We start from the raw sequence: 21,555 nt of genomic DNA, 5'->3' as shown, positions 1-21,555 counted from the left end.
TTCCGAGCGAGTGGATGGGGGTGATAATCGTTTTGTTTAAATTGTTGGATAAAGGTAGAGATAAAAAGAGAAAGAGGAGATAGATAGACGGGCAGATAGATAGATAGATAAATAGATAGATAGATGGATAGATAGATAGATAGATAGATAGATAGATAGATAGATAGATAGGGAGGAAGGGAGAGAGAGAGAGAGAGAGAGAGAGGGAGAGAAAAAGTAGATATGTCGATGTTTAACGAAGAGGGTGTCGAGCTCGAGCCGGATTGGTGGAACAGGAAGGGTATCTGTGGATTCTCTCGTGGGTGGTCGGGCGAGGGTATATAAAGCGTTTCGCGGCTCATGGGACACCACAGTTGCTTCTACGTGTTGCTTCACCTGCATTTCGCTTTTCTGCGTTCGCGTTTCACCCCGACCGCGAAAGAGAAAGAAAGAAAAGGAGAGAAAGAGAAAGAGAGAGAGAGAGAGAGAGAGAGAAAGAGAGTGAGAGGAGGTATTCAAGGAAGGGTGAAAAAGTTTTTATTATCGGTGCTCGCGTTTCTTCTATTTTTCTTTTCCCTTCCATTCTTTCATTCTTGATACTCGATCATTTTTACGATGACAAAAGTTATCTTTTAAATTTCGTGGAAATGAAGAAATAATGTCAATCATTCGACGTGAACGAACAACGTAAGAGTGCGTGTATCCGAGAGAAAATTCTTTTTCTTTTTCTCCGTTTCTTCTTGTTTTTTCTCCTTGATCTTAACTAATCCTGATTTGATCTTAATCCTTTATCTACCTTTTTTCGTAGAAAGAATCAAGTAGTGAGATTGTACCGACTTACAACTCGTCCTCCGGCAACGTCAATAATCATCTAATCAAGTTATAAATTAGAAATCAATTAACAAGTGATATCTACAAGGGACGAATTACAACGAGAAAACGCTATAAATTTCGTTTTGAAGAGTTTTGGGACGTTCGGAAGCGTTGGTGAAGGTGTTACGTAATAATAAATTGAGAAACGTTATAAAATTCGGATTCTCTATTTTTTCTTTTTTTTTTTAATTGAATATTTGATCACAGGGCTTTCGATAATCGATCTCCTAACGGTCGACACTTTGCAGTACTCGACCATATTTCAATCGTAAAACAGGTATTAAAGAAATAGGATCAATACAATTTTCGTATCATTTTTTTCTTTCTTATTTCTTTTTCACGTTTTTTTTTTTCTTTTTTGATTTTCAATCAATAAATGTCTCGATAAAATTGATCGACGAACGATTCGAATGGGTAAAAACGAAGATGTGAAAACGGAATAAATTAGATTCAATCGAATGAAAAAGATCTTTTATTATTTTACTCGTAGGTGCGAGAATGCACTCTCGTGGGATAAAATCATCTATGGTGCCGACCTTCGGTAGTATTCAATTGATAACGTGCCTGTGGATCGGGTGCGCCGTTTGGTGCCTCGTGCAGGCCACTGATGGCCAACATTTCTATCTTCAAACTCGTTACGGCAAACGTGACGTTTCACGTGCGGACGTGCCAGGTGAGCATTTGATCTTTCTTTTCCATCTTTATCTTTTCAATTTATCCCCAATCACCGTAGGATTTTATTTCATTAGTCGATCCCATTTCCGCTTGTTTCTTTTCTTTCATCTTCATTATAAAATACATTAAACGTTGCCAGAATATTCATTAGAGAAGTTTTATAATCGATCTACATGAGTGAATTTTTTTTTTCTTTTTATTTAAATTTTTCCTCGCTATTATAAATTTTAATATAATATTCATGTGTGATCATATTAACATAATACATTCTCCACACAAAGTTTATAAGAAATGATTCTTTTTTACAATGAAAGTAAAATAATAATAATAATATAAATATATAATGAATAACATTCAATGGAACCGTTATAATCGGATACAAAAATCAATATTCCAAGTGTCGTTCGAAAAAACATTATAACAAATATACGATAAGAAACATATCATTTTAATTGATCCATTTTCGGTTAATCCGTGTTACATTTCGTAACGAAGTAAACCAAATGACACGTATTCAAGAATAGCAGGATCGATCGAGAAAGCAATTATTTCTCTTGTATTAAATACCATTAAAAGTTTTTCTTTTCCTCTCCCTTTTTCTAATGATTGATAAGGTGATCGAACTATAAAAGAGTGACCACCCTACATACTCTTCATTTACTCATTAATTATAACGTTTTTATCGAAACATGTTCCTTTTTTTTTTTACAATTTCAAAGACGAAAATTTTCAAAGCTTCGTATTTTAAAATCATCACAAATATATATATATATATATATATATATATATAATTAACAACATTGTGTTTTTAATTTCATTGATAAATAGTACGGTACGAGCGTTCAGCGATCTATCATACGAATGGCCGATACGGACGTAGCGAATCAAAGATTTCAGCGGAACCATCGAGACCGGTGAAGATTGTGCCAAGAAACAATATGTTTTTCCTGGGGAGTCGATATGGTAAAAGATCTCTCGAAGATCAACGAGTGATTTATCATTCGGAATATCCTTTGGAACGTCTCGATGCTGTTCTTGAATACGTGGACGAGGCTCGGCGAATAGCCGAAGCGAGAAAAAATCAACAGGAGGATTTACGAGAAGAAGATGAACGACAAGATGACCTGGAAGTTGGACCAGTTCTTCCCTTTCAATAAGCTTGAATCATTTTATCTTGATAGCTCGTTCGTTTGATCGTTTCTCTCTTTCATCTGAACGAAAGTGATTTCTTTCATTTTCTTTTGTCTTTCTCTTTTTCTCTTTCTCTTTCTCTTCAAATTTTCAATAAAACTTTGCGAGCAAGTTATCAAACCTCTACTATCCAAGACATACATTTTCAAGAAGGAACTCATTGGATAAACATCGAAAGAAGGAGAAAAAGAGTGTTCATAGTTTCTCTCTTCGATCAGGACGAATCACGACGAGCTTGATGTTTCTCCTTTTAATTTGTAGATAAATAGAATTTTATTCCTATAAAATGTATTCTATGTATATGTATATGTTTATATATATATATATATACATGTAGAAATATAAATATATCCATAAATATATGTGTGTATATGTATACATATGTAGATATATAACTCGTGGGAAAGATGAAATAACTTCGATGAAAATATATGAAATTTCTTTTCAACGTATTACAACTTCCTTCATTCTTCTTTTTTTTTCTTTTTTTTCTTTTTTTTTTTCTTTTATAATACGTTCCTGGATCTATTCTCTTTTCTCTTTCGTCTTTTTAAATGAGAAAATAGATGTGTACATATATGTAATTTGTCTCGGTGAAAAGAACGACGTTCTCGTTATATTGTACGACAAAGATCTCCTGAGAGGATGATAATTGGACCGCTGCGAAAGAGTCTTAATTAGATATTAATTAGAAAGTTAGTAATGAGATTTCTTCTGTAATGCCAAAAATTATCTTAAGAGTTTTTTCTTTCTTTCTTTCTTTTTTCTCTTTCCTTTTTCTTTTCTTTTAAGAATCGTTCATACTGAGAAAATCTTTAGAAAAGTTGTTTGCCTAATTGATTAGCGAAGATTAGGGATCGATTGTTTTTCAAATCCTTCGAGGAACTCTTAATCCTATTTGGGACCTACTTTTGAAGCATCCGTGAGAGAAAGTAAGAGGAGCAGCTTGCTGGCGCCTGTTCTCGCTTACTCGCATGCTTTCGAGAAAGTAAAATCTTCTTTGAGCGTATAGTAGTAGTAGAATCGCTTGATAGAGAGCAACAGATATATGTATACATATATAGATACATACATATATAAAATGTTTCTCGATTTTCGTCCATCCACTATACTTCGTAACGTAGAACGTAGGATCATCGTTGATCGTAATTTTACCGACCTCGAGATCAAATTTCATGGATAACAAATTTAACGAGATAAATATGTATGTATAACATTAAAAAGAAATCTTGAAAATCGTATCTAAACATTTCTTTCTTTTTTATTCCTATTCAAACGTGATCGTTATACTGTGTTTTATATTAAATTAATACATATTCACCAATTTAATGATCCATTTTTATGAATAAAACAGTATCGCTCTGTTAATATTCCACATATAACAGGTAACCGGCTTTTTATCTCATAGATATTTCTTATATATGATCGTTAATTAATATTTACGGTAAAAACTTGAAACGTGAAATTGACGACGTTGCATCGGAGTCGACGTCCTCTGACGATTCGATCGTTCGACGATTATTATACCGGATGACGTTGGTACACATACAGACAACATGCGAGGTCACCGATTAGATTTCACTCTTTTCGTGATGTCACCGTGAACATACGGATGGTAATCATCACATACGTACGCGGAAACTTTCATTCACGATTCTCTCTCATACGACAAATTTTTCATTTTGCTTTTCATTATTTTATCCTTATTTGTTTTTCTTTTTTTTTTTTTAGTGGACATTCTTTTTCTTTTCATCTAATTCTGCTTGTTTTATATTGAATTAGAAAAATACGAGTAATATTGTCAGTATGTGATTGTCTTGCGAATATGATCTATTAATAATGGCAGAAATTAATTTTAATAATTCTTCTCTCTTTCTCTCTCTTTTTCTCTTTCTATCTTCTTTAATCTATCTGTCTGGAACAGGAACTGCCATGAGTTTACTTTAATTACGAAGTACAAATAACTGAAAATAAATATATACTCGTAGTCAACCATACTATTTTGGATCTCGTTTCAAAGCTGTTTCTATGGCACATTCGTTAATTATTAGTCTGAATGTAGGTTCAATTATTATTTGACTCTTCGATGAATACATAGCATAGAATATCTACTTATTCGTAATACGACATCGAGAAACTTTATAACGTGGGTGATTCGAGATTTTTTTAGAACAAACAAAAGGTATAAATGGTAGATGATAAAAAGAAACGTATGTCTTGTTAAAAAGCAAAGAAGAAAAGAAAAAAAAGAAAGATAAATTTAATTTCAACAAAAATATTTATAGATCATTAAATAAAATATCATTTTATTATCTATATGTAGAAATACGGTATATATGATGATAATGATTATGTCCTTAATTACTCTAAATTCAGACGTATAATGAATTTTTGCGATTGGCGTTAAGAGATTCCGAAATTAGAGTAGAAATTATCCAAATTATCGTAGAAATTAGATTCATCCTGTCGCGAGACTATTTCTACCATTAGGAAGACTTGAATAATGTATTCTCATTAACTCACGATTTCACATTCGAGCGTTTTGTTGCATTATCACCCTTTTACGCGTCGCCTACGTCATTTATTTAACAAGTTCGATCCGTCGTAATATCGTTCTGCATTTGATAAAGACTAAATATTATGTAGTTCGAATTTTATTCCGTAATTGAATGAAATGTTGGTATACGAAGGAACAATACGTAAACAATTGGTTCGCTTGTTGATTTTAATTAATTAACCGTAAAAAAAAAATAAATTATAATATATATTCGACGAACGTGGAATAAACTCGACGGAAAAAGTGAAATAATAATACGTATGCAAATAATTCATATGCAAATAATATATATGCAAATAATAAATATGCAAAAGATATACTTTTCGAAAGCGATTCGCGATTCTTTTCATTTTTTTCTTTTATGTTTTTTTATTTTTAGAACTCGATCGCTTAATCGTGCGAGATGGCTACATAACGTACTACATATGTATGTATATCATACGTACATGCGTGCATATGTACATTATACATACATATATACATTATAAATATATGCGAACGCAGAGACATTGGACTTTCGAGTTCACGGAGAAAGTTTTGCTCTAGCACTCGAACGCCTGCCGACCTATAGAGAGGCGTCTATATAAATAAAAGGAACGTCGATGATCTCGCTCTCCGTTTCGACCCAGTTTTTTTGTTGTATGCACCTTGCAGCTACGCGGCATTCTTCTAAACGCGATCACTTCACCTTCCTAACGAATAAACGTATAATTTTTGGTGCATGTTTGTGAAATTAGTAGATATTTAAACTATTCAATAAATATGTATTTTTCTCTCACTTTTGATTTACGATCATCGTACATAATATGTTATTGTACAAGAGAAATAGAGAGAGAGGGTAGAAAGAGGTAGAGAGAGAGAGAGGGAGAGAGCAGTGAGGGAGGGAGAGAGAGAGAGATAGGAAGAGGGAGAGAGAGAGAGAGAGAGAGAGAGGAAGAGGGAGAGAGAGAGAGAGAGGAAGAGGGAGAGAGAGAGAGAGAGAGGAAGAGGGAGAAAAGAAAGAGAAAGAGAGAGAAAGGAAGAGAGGGAAAGAGAGAGAGAGAGTTACTCATTACGCATATTTAAGACCGTCATTCACTTTCGTTTTCATCGTCTTGGAATAGAATTAGCACATATTTTCTATCTTCGTGAGTGCAATAGCAGATTGTTTGATTTGTTTGAAAAAGCTCAAAGAAAAAAATATATTTTTATAGATTTAAAGTATCGACGGGAAAGATAATTGAAGAGAACATAAAAAACAGATTGAAAGAATTTTCAAAGAAATAGATATTTCTCTTTCTCTCTCTCTCTCTCTCTCTCTCTCTCTATATATATATATATATATATATATATATATATATATATATATATATGACAAATGTATATGAGAAAGAGAGAGAAAAGGTCGTAAAACGAGACAAGGAAAAAACGGTTGTCGTAGTCGCGAGTGATCTCTCGCGTCGTCTACGTTCTGAATATATAATTTTATCTTGACACGCTTTCGCCCGTCCCATATAAACGTCACCTAAATCCAGGACTTCCTCTTCGAGAAACGCTCTTACTTTCTTCGTCGATTCCATCGGCGTAACATCATCGCGCAACACGAGAACGCGTTTTAGTTCGTTTTGCAATGATCCACCCGGGTCAACTGTGTATGTGCTTCACGTAATTGCGAGAACAATTGGGTCGAGTCTCCTCATTATTTTTTAATTAAAAATAACAAAATAATAGATATTTCAACATTCATATAGATATCTGTATATATAGACATATAGATATCTATATAGATAACAGATATAGATAAACAAATATATATCTATATATATCTACATATTATATATAATATATATATATATATATATGATAGAATTACAATATAATTATCATATTAGTATACTTTATAGAAATATTATAAAACATCTCTTCCACCATTACGTTTAAGATGTTCGTTCTATGCATTTTTTTTTTTATGTGGATAAAAATCACGTAAATGATCAAAAAGACCAAGTATAAAAAGAAAAATACTACAGAAAAAAGCTAATATATACAAATTATAAAAATATTTATTCCATATAGCTTTATAAAATATATTATAAAATTCTACAAAAACTAAAATAAATATTACTCGTTATCGTATCTCTAGGCAATCAACTTTTTCTTTTTAATTGGCTCAAAGTTAAAGCACTCACTGAAAATTTCTTTAGGTATTGTCGACAACATAATAAATTCAATAAAGGTTAAAGAAGAATATATTTTCTGTTCGCGTAAAATTAAATCGCGTAAACAGGGAGGGCGTATAAAAGTATCGTGTAAACGATGGGTATAATTTACCGAGTATGAAAAGAACCGCTGAAATCAATGAGCGGATGTAATATAATAGAAATTTTATCTCATTATCATAATAATATAATAGAAATCTAATTTCATTATTATCGGTTAAATGGAAAATTGAATATAAAGAAATTGATTAACTAAAAAACTATGATAAATATATAATTCTATTGTAAACGTTATAATCGTTTGAAAATTATATTAATTCGATTAACAAGAATTAATTATTACAGCAATTATTTCATAATAAAAATTTCTATATATTCTATAAATTAATAGACATTCCTGTTTTTTATCACACATTATTTCCTATTATTTCTCGTTTCTAATCGATGTTCTAACGTGATTAGAAAGCTCGAGAATTTATAAACGATACGATACACTACATATAGATAATTTATGTATTATAATCAAACACTCACTCGAGAAATATTTTCAGAGAATATTATTAATAAGTTTTATGCGATCCAAGGATAAGTTGAAGAAGAAGATCGATGTATTCTTTCGTTCGTCATTCTTGAAGTTGCGAAATTGAAACTAGAGAGGCGTTTTGTCCATGGATAACGTAAAGTAAATATTGAAATACTATCTGATTTCTCTGACATTTCTATCAAACAAAATCGTGTTACCTCTTTGTATTTTTTTTTCTTTCTTTCTTTATTTTGTTCGGGTGATCCTTCTTATCGAACTTTCACCGTCTTTTTTTTTGAAACTTTTAAATAATAATTGAAATGGAATAATCTCCATAGAATCTCTGAGTGTCATAAAGTTAAAAGAAAAAGTGACCTGGATAATGGCGAGGATTAATTACAATTACTCTTACATGGTTTAACAAAGATGTAACGCATCGAATATAAGGATATTCACTTGTTGCATCTTCCAATGAAAATACTTGCAACGAAATCGCAAGACGGATGACGGAAACGTGAAAAGAAGAAAAAAAAAAAAACGAATAAATAAATAAAACAAACGTGTGGCAAATTCAATTGTACGTAATACATTGCATGTCGAATCGATTGAACGATGTCGAGAGTCGATGTTGACGAAGAACTCGGTATACACTGCGTTGGTAGGGAGTCGTAACTTTTCGAAAGAGTCTCGCGAAATTTCTCTCATTCTCATTCTTTTCATGCTCCTTTTCGAGCGGACAATGGACGGACAGAGAGAACGCTCGGATCTTTGCTCTGCTACGAATGGTCGTCGTAACTAATAGCCTTATGTCGTTCTATAATTGCCAAGACACAAATTGGTCGTGTTAACAAAAAAAAAAAAAAAAGAAAAAAAAAGAAAAAACAAAAAAAGAAGAAGAGAAGAAAAAAAAGAAAGAGAGAAAGAAAAAAAGAGAAGTAGTTAATTCCGAAACAATAGCTATTATAATTTCGTAAGTTATTTGCGAAAGTTTCGACGATTTCGTTTCTCTTAAACATTACAGCAAAACCGGTACTGACTTGAGTCATCATTTAGGACATTTATTTATCTACTATTCAAGTATTAAATATCTTGTTTGACTTTTAAATTATATTTAAATTATATATAAAATATATATATATATATATATATACATATAAAAATATATGTATATGCATCTGGATACATCAAATGCATCCCACGCATAAGTATAATAAAATTTTTCCAATAAAACGTTCGTTCATTTAATTCCGGCATTCTGTGGAAAATAAACTTCCGTGTAGGAACTTGCGACGGGAATTAGCAAACAAATCATATGACTTCCTAATGTAATGTTTCCGAGATAAAGTTTCGAGAAATAGGTTGAAGATACTTCGTTGTTAGAGAAATTTATATGAACTTCGAGTTAAAGGCGTAGATCTTATCGTCTTGTTACAATCGAGTTAACGACGTAGAAATTCGCATTTGTAACATTGATTTCTTGTTGAGATTTTGTCGAGTAACGTCTTTTATTAATAACAAACATTACAAATAACAAACATACATACCTACATATGTATATAAATCATAGATCATAAGAGTATATAGAATGAATAAATAAGTTCAAGTGATTAATTGAAAATGACTTGCTCAAAAATTTCTATGATTAGCCTACTTCTTTTGATTTCATTCAAAATGATTCAGTCAACCTTATCCTCTATCTCTCTTAATGTACACCACAAATCCCCTCGTAGTGGAAATTTCATAAAATTCTCCTTTCAATATCTACCGAGAATTTGAAAAGAAATAAAAAGGCAATCGAGTTATACGAGTCATTGCATTAACGATTATGGATGTATAATAATAAATTGAAACGACCATGCGCGTATCTACTGATCTCCTTTATCGGTACGTAGCGTGTTAAGAATTCGCGTTATGTCACATGATCTTAGACTTTGGATATAGGTCTGGTCTCGTAACATCTATGCATTCCACAAAAATGAGTTGTCTTTCTATCTTTCTCGTTCTTTTCTTTTTCTTTTTTATTTTTTTTTATTTTTTACCGTCGGTGCGACTAAACCGGATGCTATCGTTCCTTGAACGAGTATAGTCATTTTTTAAGGATGAGATCCTGGATCACCAAAGAAAGAAATAATAAGTACAGCGAAAGAAGAAGAAAAAGAGGTGGTATCTCGACATGGATTTTAAAACCAACAGACAATTTGGTCGTTGTTCAGATCAAAGCAGAGAGACCAAGGAGACCGAGCGAGAGTCTGATGTTACTGTTGCTGGTCTTACTGTCGTCGTTCATGGTGGGAGACATGCGAGAGAGTTTTATCGTGCGCTTACCGAAATGAAACTACACGACTGGAGAAAGTGAGAGCCAACACGTTCTGAGTAGAGGGACGGTGGGCAACGACGAGCAACGACGAGCAACGACGAGAGTGTAGCCTTCAGTCCTGGAGTCATCCAGTCGAGAGAAGATAGAGATGGTGTGAGCCCTCGACCAAGCGCGGACTTATCTGCCGCTGATTCGTTTGATAGATCCTCGAAAAAAACATTTCTATTCTTTTAATATCGTTTTCTTTTCTCATTGGAATAAGAAGAAAGATTCATCGTAAGGATGACGAAGAGAACGAAAATCAAATTTGAGGAAGGAAAAAGAAGAAGTTTTTAAAGTTCGAGGGTTTCAAAATTTCAATTCCTTCATTAGTTTCTTTTTCCTTTTTCTTTTCTTTTCTTTTCTTTTCTTTTCTTTTACTTTGTTTTTTATTTATTTATTCTGTTTTTTGTTTATTTCTTTGAAATCATCCTGTCGGGGATAAATACGTGATTTTTTTATATGTGATTGTGCGTGGGAGAGTCGAAAAAGTGTGCTTCCGATGATTTTGATTTTTTTCCCCTCTCTATCCTTCTATTTCTTTCGTTCTTTTTTTTTTCTTTTTTCATTCGACGAAATACATAGTGTTTCTGATCAAGCCCAGTGATCTTCTCCGTTCGATTCGATCATTACGGGGTAATGTGACTCGATCTTGATTAAGATCGTGTCGCTTGTGTCACTTATGTGTTAACTTATGATCGTGTCCATTCGAGTTAGAAGAAGAGAAGGTGGTGGTAGTGTTGGTGAAGAAGAAGAACAAGAAGAAGAGGGAAGAAAACTGGAGGAAGGATTATCGTTACAAAGAAAAGTTTGTCTCTCTTCGTTCGATTGGCCAAGATTGTTAACTACTACGGTGACTCTCACGAGAGTTGCTCTCTACTCGAAAGAGACCAAGAGAAATCCAGAAAAGGTCAGGTTCGCGTAGGCTGCACGGAAGATCGACTTCGATCTCTTGCAACTCGGTGAGTCTTCCTCGCTTTCTCAAGTCTCTGATTGTTTCTTTCTCTATCTATCTATCTATCTATCTATCTATCTATCTATCTATCTATCTATCTATCTATCTATCTATCTATCTACCTATCTATCGATCTATTTGTCTATTTGCCTTCACAAAAACAATAGAAATTTTTCAACGATGTTAAAAAATATTCAAAAAAGAAATTTTAATCTAATTCAAGCTTGACAGCACAAGAATTAAGTTCTATATTTAGTCTTTATATTTCTCGAGGATTCAACTTTTTAAAAGATGTCTAGGGTGAAAGTGAGATCGTTTAGCAACGATTTAATGTTTTAAAAGAAAGCCTAACGATCTGATGCCTATGAAAAGAACTCGGAATATCGGTGATTTTAATGCTTGAACAGGCGATTTTATCGGATCTAAGAAAAATCATCACAAGATTTCCAATGACATTTTAAATTATTTATAATCAACGATAGATATTTAAGCATTGAACGATATTCGTATGTGCTGATTAAGAAGTGGAATCGGTCATCTAAAAGATTTTTTTATCGAGATTATTAAAAATTACCAATCGATTTATGTTCTAATCGATGAAAGTAAAGAAACGAAAATAAACGAAGATTAATTCGATCGACGATTGGTTCGTCATTTTTTAAGTTTCTAGTCTCGTAGCTAGTGAAAGTATTTCCGGTATTCTCCGAAACGAAGCGCTTACGATGGTACCACATTAAAGATGCGCGTGCTTCGATGGCCGATGTATGTATACGGATTGCCTAAACGGCACTCCTCCTTTACGTAACAGAATACGAAGGGTTTTAATAGAGAAACGTGTCACGGAAGTGGAAACCAGCTTGAATCTTCCGATTTCAAATCGATATATATATATATATATATATATATATATATATACATATATACACGTACACATATATAAATATCGAACTACACTTTCAACTTTTTTTTTATAGACTCTTCATCCGTTTCGATGGATAGTTATCTGGAATAGAATTGTATAATATATACATATTTTTTATTTGTGTGCTACTATGTGATACGTATATAATATACATGTTATATGATATGTATTATACATATATATGTATACATATTATATATATATTATATATATTTTTTTCCTTATATCGAATCGTATTCATTTATCGATACTTAGTATCTATATTATAAACTTATGTACTTATTTTTCATGTGTATTAATTGATTATCATAAGTATACAAGTTGCACAAACTCGATTAAATTCAATTATCTAATTTACAAGAACTCGTGATCAGAGAAAGTCATAGAGATTGGACAAAGTTTTTAATATTATCTTGTTTCTTCTCCCATCTTTCTTTTTATCTTGAAAAGCTAAGAGACATTTTCCTTTTTATGAAGGCGAAAGCATGGCATTTTTATTATCAATCTTCTTAACACAATGATCTTTATTAATCGTCGAGAGTGGCATCTTTTCTCTCTCTTTCTCTCTCTCTCTTTATTTTTGATTATTAATTACTTGCCAATGAGTAAGTACTTAATGACGGTAAAAGATAAACTATCAAATGCCGTGTGAAAAGTATTCGTTACACAATGGAAAGTATTCGTCACGAAGATGGTATCAACGAATTAGACCGAGAAGAAGCGTACTTTTTCAAGGCCACGAGAAAGAAGTGAAGTTCTGACATCGTGATTTCATTGAACCGGTTCCTTCGGAGTAAAGAAACTGGCCCTCTGGAGAAGGGAAGGAATTCGAAACGATTTCGATGATGCTAAGAGACCCGGAATATCTAAATACCGTTAAGAAAGCTAAACTGTTTTCATAAAGTAGAGGAAATATATCTAAAGAATAAAGAAAAAAAAAAAAAAAAAAAAAAGAAAAGAAAAGAAAACAAGAAAGAAAAAGAACTTTTACTTGAAACGATTCTCACGAGATAATTATTCATGATATTAGCTTATCCTGATCAGAATATTCTCATCATTATCACAGAGAATAGAAAATGTAAGGAGGTGAAAGAAAAAAAAAAAAAGGTAGAAAAAGAAAAAGAACATAACATAAAAAATTCTTGTTACGTTCTATGAGAAAGTTTGGTGAGAATCTTGAATTTTCGTTAGTTCCATTTCGGGACAAGACAACAAGGAGACAGACGAAGACACGATTTGGGCGAAAGTGAAGGAGGCACGTTCCTCGTTGGAGAAAGTAACGGATCACGTTCTCGATGCCGGTTCGATCGGAGAATTCGGAATCCTCTTTGGAGAGGTATTCGAAAAGTACATCGGTTAAAAGAAAAAGAAAAAGAAGAAGAAAAAGAAGATGAAAAAGAAAAAGAAAAAAAGGATCTGAAAACGTGGGGGTGGGGAAGGAGCTATCTTGTAAAGTTGTTAAAGTGTAACTTACACGTTTACATGCTCACTGGTACAAGTTACCAGTATATGTGTACGTGTGCGCGCGAGCAAACGTTACCACTTATATCGAAGCTTTCACGAAGCGCCAACGAACAGCTGGAAAACGAAGAGGTGCAATTACGTGCCACGAACACTGTGTGTCCCGGTGTGGTGATACGAGTCAGAGAAGAAACTCGGTACTTTCGTTCGGTGTTGTTGTATATGCCAGTTAGAACCAGCTAGACACGGGACCGGTGAAAGTCCCGTGAGTCTCGAGCCCTCTTTGACTTTTTTTCTTTTTTTCTTTTTCACTTGTTTTATTTATTTATTTATTAATTTTTTTATTCTCTTTCTGTCTTTCATTTTCTTTCCCCGTCTTCGTTTTCTTTTTATTTCTTTTTTATATATTTCAAAAAAAAAAAAAAAAAAAAGAAAGAAAGAAAAGAAAAAAAATATCGACGTAAATTCATTTCAATTTTTTCATGAAATGAATTTATTTTCTATCTGGTAGAGATAGATTTCTATTTCAGATAAACGATAGATATATCATTTATCATCCATCTCGTATGATCTTTTTATTCAATTATTATTCCAATGTAATTAATTTCTGCTCGATAATAAGAAAGAGAAGTTTTCAAGTTAACGTACCGTTATTAAAATTTCAGACTAGATTGTCTTATCTTATCTCATATCCTTGTCTTTCATTTGTATTTTCTTATACCGCACAATGAAGAATGAAAGAAAGAAGAAAAGAATGAAAGAAAGAAAGAAAGGAAAGAAGTAAGAAAGGAAGAAAGAAGCATGATTACTTGAGTCTCGATATCAACGTTCCGTTCCACTTTCCTACGACTAATATTCTTTCTCCCTTCTTTAAAACAATCGATCGAATATCTTTTAGATTTATCTACACGAGTACTTATAAATCTACATGTATATACTACATGGATTCCATACATATCGATAGTTGAAAACTAAAAAAGCCATTAAGATAATTAATTTAAAACAAAATCTTTGAGCTGTTATGTTACTTGATCGTGTACTTTTTCGATTGAATATAGTTCTCGATCTTCCGTTCGAAACGCTATAGAAACTGGACCAAGAGAAAGATCTCCTTTCGCCAGATAATTTATTCTAGTGTTAAACTGTAAGAGATGCTCCGATTAAGGTAACAACGGTGCTGATAAGCGTTACCTACTGCATAACAATCGACTACTCTCTCTCCGATATATTTTATGCCGAGTTCTATGCCCTGTTTTCTTCAATGAAAAAGGAAAAAGATAAGAAGGAAAAGGAGAATAAGGAGAAGAAAAAGAAGAAGAAGAAGAAGAAGAAGAAGAAGAAGAAGAAGAAGAAGAAGAAGAAGAAGAAGAAGAGTGTCCGAGAATCGTGCTCAGCCAGTCGTAACTTCCGTCGAGCGGGTGGCACCGCGTGAACGTGAACTTCACACTGTCGTGCACGCAAGAAGTGCACTTTCACTTCTGGTGGATTCACGCGGCGAACGGAGAGCCAATGACCTACTAACACATCGAACCGAGTCAGAAGCCGGTCGATCGTACTCGACAAGGCCGTTTGATCCTGCCCCGTTCATCATCATCACTTTTACACGAAATTCCATTGGCTTCCTCTCTTCGAAAAAATGCACAAAATTTCTTTTCTTCTTTTTCTCCTTCCTTATTTTAATTCTTTTCGCCGTCATTTTTTCTCGAACCGTTTTCTAATTTCGTTTCGCTCGCCTTCTCCGTTACGTTATTACGAGAGGGAGCAATTGTTAAGTCGTTAAATTAGCCATGAACGACACCAGTGATTAGTGTGGCTGGCACGGGTCAGGATAACACTGGCAACAACGAACGGTAATCTCTTTTCGTGATTGGGACGGATGCTGACACCGGATCCAACTAAAGCTATCTCTCTCTCTCTCTCTCTCTCTCTCTCTCTCTTCGTTTACCAAGAAGGACGAGTGTCTTTACTTTCGCTCGTTACTGCTAGAATCGTGACGCAAACTAGATTTCGCTATCTCTTAGTCCTTCACACGAAGGAAGTACCCTTCCATCTTCTCTATTAATTCTCGAAACTTTTCGATCGACTTTCCAACTGCACGATGACTCATTGGAAACGATCGTAAGATTTTTTTTGAAACTCTATTAACTTGTTTCATTCAACGAGTCACGTCGAAAATTTTGAAAGAAACGATCGATAATATTTGTATCAAATGACCGAGCAAAACGACTCGTCAGAAAATCGAATCTTTTATAGAATTAAACTTTATGTAGGATTTGTTTTCTCTGTTTTCAGAAAGCAAGCAATGGGGTTGGCGACGAAGGTGTGCCATTGGTTTTTCATAGGACTGGTCCTCGTGCTCTCTTCGAAGAGCCAGGCCAACCGAGACACTGATCGTCCAAAAAAATTCTATCTTGAAAGGATCGACACCGTTATTCCATTACGTACTGAAACAAGTGATAGTAATCGAACTACCGAACGGATTTTAAATCCAGTTCGTAAACGAAGATACGTTCGTTTTCCCAGTGGTCCAGGTGGATATGTTTACGAATCTAGTGGCTCGGCTATTGGCCCGAGAAACGTCGGAACTCATCCAGCTGCACGTTTTGGACCCCAACCACAATTTTCATCACCTTGGAGACAGTACAAGTCTCTTTGGAGAAGTCCCGTTTCTGAATACTCCAGACCGGTGATGGGTCATCGAACTCCGAGGTTGATATTCCGTGACAACGATTTTCTCCCGCCTGCTAGTGGAGGAACTACGACTTTCTTTCAATCCAATCAGCTGCCTGACTTTGAGGATGACGTTAGAGGTAAAACATTTTTCTTTGTATTAATCATTACCTGGTTATTTCTATACTTTCTGTTACATTAATTCATTCACCGTAAAATATGTAAAAATTGTATATTATTATTTTCATTCTATTTCTTTTCATATCAATTCAAAATTCTAGATTTCTATATTGAAATATAATTCTCATAAACTTTCAATCTATCTTTTTAATTATTATAGTTAATTATTATAGTTATTATTATTTTTAGTTGTATCAATAATATATAAACAAGATAAAGATTTCGATAATTAAATAAATTATAATTATAAAACTAATTAATTGTATAATTGAATAAGTTTAAAATATAGATAATACAAATTTTTATTTCAATTAGAGATTCCAAGTTTCTATGTTGAAAGAAAATTCGTATAAATTTTCGAATATTCTCTTAATTATTACTACGAGCTTTTATATTGAACAAAAATTTTCCTATACTTTATAATAAGTACAGATTTCAAAAAATTTGATATCTTCGATGTTTGAAGTCAATGATTTTTTTCTCGAAACACCAAACGCCATCTCGCGTACACCTCGTTAAAAATATATCCCATAATAACAAATCATCAACTACGAAAACGCTCGAATGATAATAGAGATTCCTGTAATTTTTATATACAATAAAAAAAATTGATCTCGGTTATATGAGAAAGATCAATAAATCTCGTTTCACAAGAGACTACTTTAGCGTTTCATAGATCTTTTCTTTCAGATCATCGAAAGCAAACGTTAGAAGATTATCCCAGGCTGGAAACAGGTAGGGTTCATAGTTTATAATAAAATCATTTCACGGTTCGTCGAATTAGTTAGATATAGAGCGTCGATTAAAAAAAAAAAAAGAAAGAAAGAAAGAAAGAAAGAAAGAAAGAAAGAAAGAAGAAGAAGAAGAAGAAGAAGAAAGAAAAAGAAACGAACGATTTGCGCTTGTTAATTAATTGTCTAGAGAAGAGCGAAAGTAGCATCGGTGGTTGACAATTTCCGGCATTGTCTCTATCGAGCGATTTTTTCGTTATTCTGTCACGTAACCTAACACGTTTCATTATACTCTGTTATTAGGAATGTAATAACAAATAGGCTTAACGCTAGGTAGTTATTAAAAGAGAATCGTATTCACGAAATCTTACGCAAATTCACAGAGTCTAGACTTGGAGTAATCGAACGATCGACGATCAAATTGGTTGCTTTATTTTGTCTCAATGTATTTGAGATAGAAGGATGATCAGAAAGAGATAGATAGAAAGAGAAAGAGATAGATAGATAAAGAGAGAGAGAGAGAGAGAGAGAGAGAAAAGAGAGACAGAAAGAAAGAGAGAGAGACAAGTTTGCAATATTTTGTGCAGAATCGCGTCAAGAGAAAAGACCGCTTTGGAAGGGCGACGATACTTTGTGCGCCGACGGACGAACCTGTGAATTTTTTCTAATGTGCTGGATGTCCGCTGGCTTATTGGACGGCAGTTGCGGTGGCATTATGTTCGCTTGTTGTCACCGAAAAGATCCTAAAGCTATCTCCGATTCTAACTTCCTCGAGACGCCTCGAGATCAATCTCAACCGCTTCCGCTGGATACGTACACGGATGCTACCAATGACGATCGTAAGTCCTTCCCCCATAAAGAAGCATGCCACCAACTTCATCGCATCTTGCTTAGCCTTCGGTAAAAAAGGAATAAAAAAATTCGATTAGATCATTCGAGCACTCTGATCTCAAGCACGTTCATTTTTCTTACCTCTCTGCCCTCTTTCTTTTTTCTCTATATCTTTTTCTTCTTCTCTTATTTCTCATGCATTTCTTCTTTTATTGTTGATAGTAACTCGTCGATCATATCGATCGATTTTTTCTAATTAATGATTCCCTCTTCGATTTTCACTCTACGTTGTATGTTCATGTGTCTATTATAATTTTCTAATTTCATCTTTCTCTCTTTGTTTAGATCGTATGTATCTATCTATGTATGTATATATGTACGTACGTATGTATTTACACATATATATATATATATATACATATATATATACATACTTCATCTTCGTTCACTTTTCTTATCATCGAATTTTCTATCCTCTGACAATTCTATGTTAATGTTAATTTGCATGTTCTTCACTGGTCAAGTTAGTACTTACGTGCATACCTGTATATGTGCACTTACTTCTATTCACTTTCTCCTTCTTCCACTTTCGATCGACTGGTCGATATTCTTTCATTTGAAAAGCGGCCACTTTGAAAACGAGTTCCGACAAGCTGACGTTTTATCGACGTTTCTAATCCTAAGATTACTCGTTCTTTACTAGTTCATCGTTTGGTCAGAATAGAATACTGGGTTTGTGTGAACGAGCTCGTATCGTCGATCGTTCGAAACGACGAAAAAATTCAAGGAATTAGAAACCGAGATTCAATTGAAGCCGTCGACTCGTTCTTTCTTACGAGTCAAATAATAACAATATAATAATAGTAATAATAATAATAACAACAACAACAACAACAACAACAATAATAATAATAATAGTTTACCGCGAACATAGTAAATTATATTCTTTACACAATTGTCGATCATGTTCATTCTGAAACACGATATCGATTTTCTAATCGTACGATCGTTAAATCAATGACCCATTGAAAGTTGAAATCGAATAGTTTTTGCATGTCTTTCGGATGTATTATACCAACGAAGATCTTTAAAAGCAAAAGGGAAACTTTTTCTGCGGATTTTACTCCAAGTCTAATTCGGTGATACTAATATTGCAATTAGGCACTTATTTCTAGATACGTAGATACGTAAGAATTAATTTCACGTGAAATTTCTAAAAAGAAAAAAAAAAAAAAGTACGTAAAAGAGTAATAACTTTTTTTTAGAATAAATAAATCTGTCAAAAATAAATAATACTAATGATCATATGTATAACAGATTAAACTTATCTATGTACTCTCGTATGCATGTATATTTATGTAGAATGTATTTATTCTAAAAAAGAGTTTACATTTCATAGAATCTATTTAAAAAAAAGTAAGTGTGTGTGTGTGTGTGCGCGCGCGCGCGCGTGTGTGTGTGAAAGAAAGAGAGAGAAAGAGAGAGAGAGAGAGAGAGAGAGAGAGAGAGAGAGAGAGAGAGAGAGAGAGAGAGATTATTGCGTCTTTATGGAGGAGAAAAAAAAATACAATTAAAATTTCAGATTGCGGTATACCAGTTTCGAAACAAACAGCCCAAAGAAGAATCGTTGGTGGTGACGAGGCTGGCTTCGGAAGTTTTCCTTGGCAGGTCAGCTTTAAAAAAATATGATCAATCTTTCTCTTTATTAACAACAGATATTGCCGTGTTCGAAAATTAAAAATTAAAAAAAGAAAAGAAGAAAAAGAAAGGAAAAATAAATAATATTCTTGTTTATTTAGGCTTATATACGAATAGGATCCAGTAGATGTGGTGGTACATTGGTCAATCGGTACCACGTTGTGACAGCTGGCCATTGCGTAGCCAAGTGAGTGAAAAGAACAGAACCTTCGCCATAAAGATAAAATCAAATTGACACTTTATACACATTAATCGTTTATATGTGTATATATATGTATATATAAATTTTGTTTTTCTTTTCTTTCCTTCTTTTTTTTTTTTTACTACGTTTGTCAGAGCTTCGGCACGTCAAGTACAAGTTACCCTTGGTGATTACGTGGTCAATTCAGCGAGCGAATCATTGCCTGCTTACACTTTTGGTGTCCGAGAGATTCGAGTTCATCCTTATTTCAAATTCACACCACAGGCTGACAGGTAGGTACTAAATCAGTAATCTCAAAAAATCCGTAATCTTTCCGTTCATTTTCTTTCTTTCTTTCTTGCTCTTGTTCTTTTCTTTTTTCTTTTTTTTTTTAATCACCTACTTGTTCTCAGATTCGACGTAGCAGTGCTCAGATTAGATCGACCGGTTCATTACATGCCACACATTTCGCCAATTTGCCTGCCAGAGAAAAACGAAGACTTTTTAGGTCAATACGGTTGGGCTGCAGGATGGGGTGCTCTTCAAGCTGGTAGACCATACCGATATCATTATCGTTGTTATTAAGTCCGTCTTTTATCTTAGGAAGACAATAACATCTCTCTTTTATACAGGTTGTTCCTAATACATGAATATATTTGATCGTACATTTTAGGAACAACCTGTACAACGAATAAACTAACTTATTCTTTCTAGAAACAGAATTCTCATTGAACATTTTAGGTTCGAGATTACGGCCAAAGACACTTCAAGCAGTCGACGTACCAGTGATAGACAATCGCATTTGTGAAAGGTGGCATCGTTCGAATGGTATCAACGTAGTCATCTATGATGAGATGATGTGTGCCGGATATCGTAGTGGTGGTAAAGATTCCTGTCAGGTGAATAAATTAATATATGTATATAATAAGATAATCTATTTCTTATTTAATTGAATTTCATTTTTATACTTTTTACTCTTTTATCAGGGTGACAGTGGAGGTCCATTGATGTTGGAGAAAACAGGAAGATGGTATCTCATAGGAATCGTATCAGCTGGTTATTCTTGTGCTCAACCAGGACAACCAGGGATTTATCATCGCGTAGCAAAGACAGTCGATTGGATAACTTACGTTATTAATTCGTAGCATCAAGCTGGATCCAATTGTTTTTCTATCGTTACTTTTTTCTATGTGCATCATGAACTTTGCATGACACAAAGTTCTTGAATGAAGATTGAGAATTTATTCACAAAGGAAGTCCGTCTTCGAAATCCAAGGATCCAAACGTTCAGTGATAAAAGAAGACGATGAGTTAGTTCGTCAAAGACACTCGTAGGAACGATCCATTATGTATTTCCTTTACGTGATACGCGTTGAGATTTACGTTTACGATTATAATCTCAGCCATTTTATTTAATGAGAATCATTGTAAATATTCGAAGGAGTTATAAATAACACAGCGTTAATTTAAGTGAATTTTCGAAGGCACTCGAAGTCGAGATTAATCGAGATTATTGTTTATTCGATTACGCGTTGTATCGATTTTACGGGTGTGATATTTGTTTTCTTATTACG

At 33.5% G+C, this 21,555-nt stretch overlaps 2 protein-coding genes across 8 annotated transcripts; both read left to right on the top strand.

Annotated features, from left to right (window-relative positions):
* Nucleotides 1-414: 414 nt before the first annotated feature.
* On the top strand, nucleotides 415-3,959 carry LOC122630560. 7 transcript variants are annotated; one of them, XM_043815388.1, is made up of 4 exons: nucleotides 420-490; nucleotides 788-962; nucleotides 1,343-1,525; nucleotides 2,356-3,959. In XM_043815388.1, exons 3-4 carry the CDS (start codon nucleotides 1,351-1,353, stop codon nucleotides 2,682-2,684), a joined length of 504 nt encoding a protein of 167 aa, XP_043671323.1. In that variant the 5' UTR covers nucleotides 420-490; nucleotides 788-962; nucleotides 1,343-1,350; the 3' UTR covers nucleotides 2,685-3,959. The 7 variants fall into 7 exon arrangements, with proteins under 7 accessions (XP_043671144.1, XP_043671323.1, XP_043671409.1 ...); XM_043815297.1 differs by lacking the exon at nucleotides 420-490 and adding an exon at nucleotides 1,060-1,129 and having other exon boundaries at nucleotides 788-972; XM_043815209.1 differs by lacking the exon at nucleotides 788-962 and having other exon boundaries at nucleotides 415-490.
* A 12,028-nt stretch (nucleotides 3,960-15,987) lies between these two features.
* Nucleotides 15,988-21,543, top strand: LOC122633313 (serine protease 42-like). The gene is made up of 9 exons (XM_043821085.1): nucleotides 15,988-16,500; nucleotides 17,231-17,275; nucleotides 17,859-18,110; nucleotides 19,685-19,770; nucleotides 19,902-19,987; nucleotides 20,137-20,274; nucleotides 20,395-20,531; nucleotides 20,723-20,880; nucleotides 20,968-21,543. The coding sequence occupies exons 1-9, from the start codon at nucleotides 15,993-15,995 to the stop codon at nucleotides 21,124-21,126; spliced, it is 1,569 nt and encodes a 522-aa protein (XP_043677020.1). The 5' UTR covers nucleotides 15,988-15,992; the 3' UTR covers nucleotides 21,127-21,543.
* Nucleotides 21,544-21,555: the final 12 nt, after the last annotated feature.

The sequence above is a fragment of the Vespula pensylvanica genome, chromosome 1, assembly GCF_014466175.1.
Source record: "Vespula pensylvanica isolate Volc-1 chromosome 1, ASM1446617v1, whole genome shotgun sequence".
NCBI classification, from domain to species: Eukaryota; Metazoa; Arthropoda; class Insecta; order Hymenoptera; family Vespidae; genus Vespula; species Vespula pensylvanica.
Note: the sequence above shows the minus strand (reverse complement) of the source record. Positions and strands in the feature narration are given on the sequence as shown.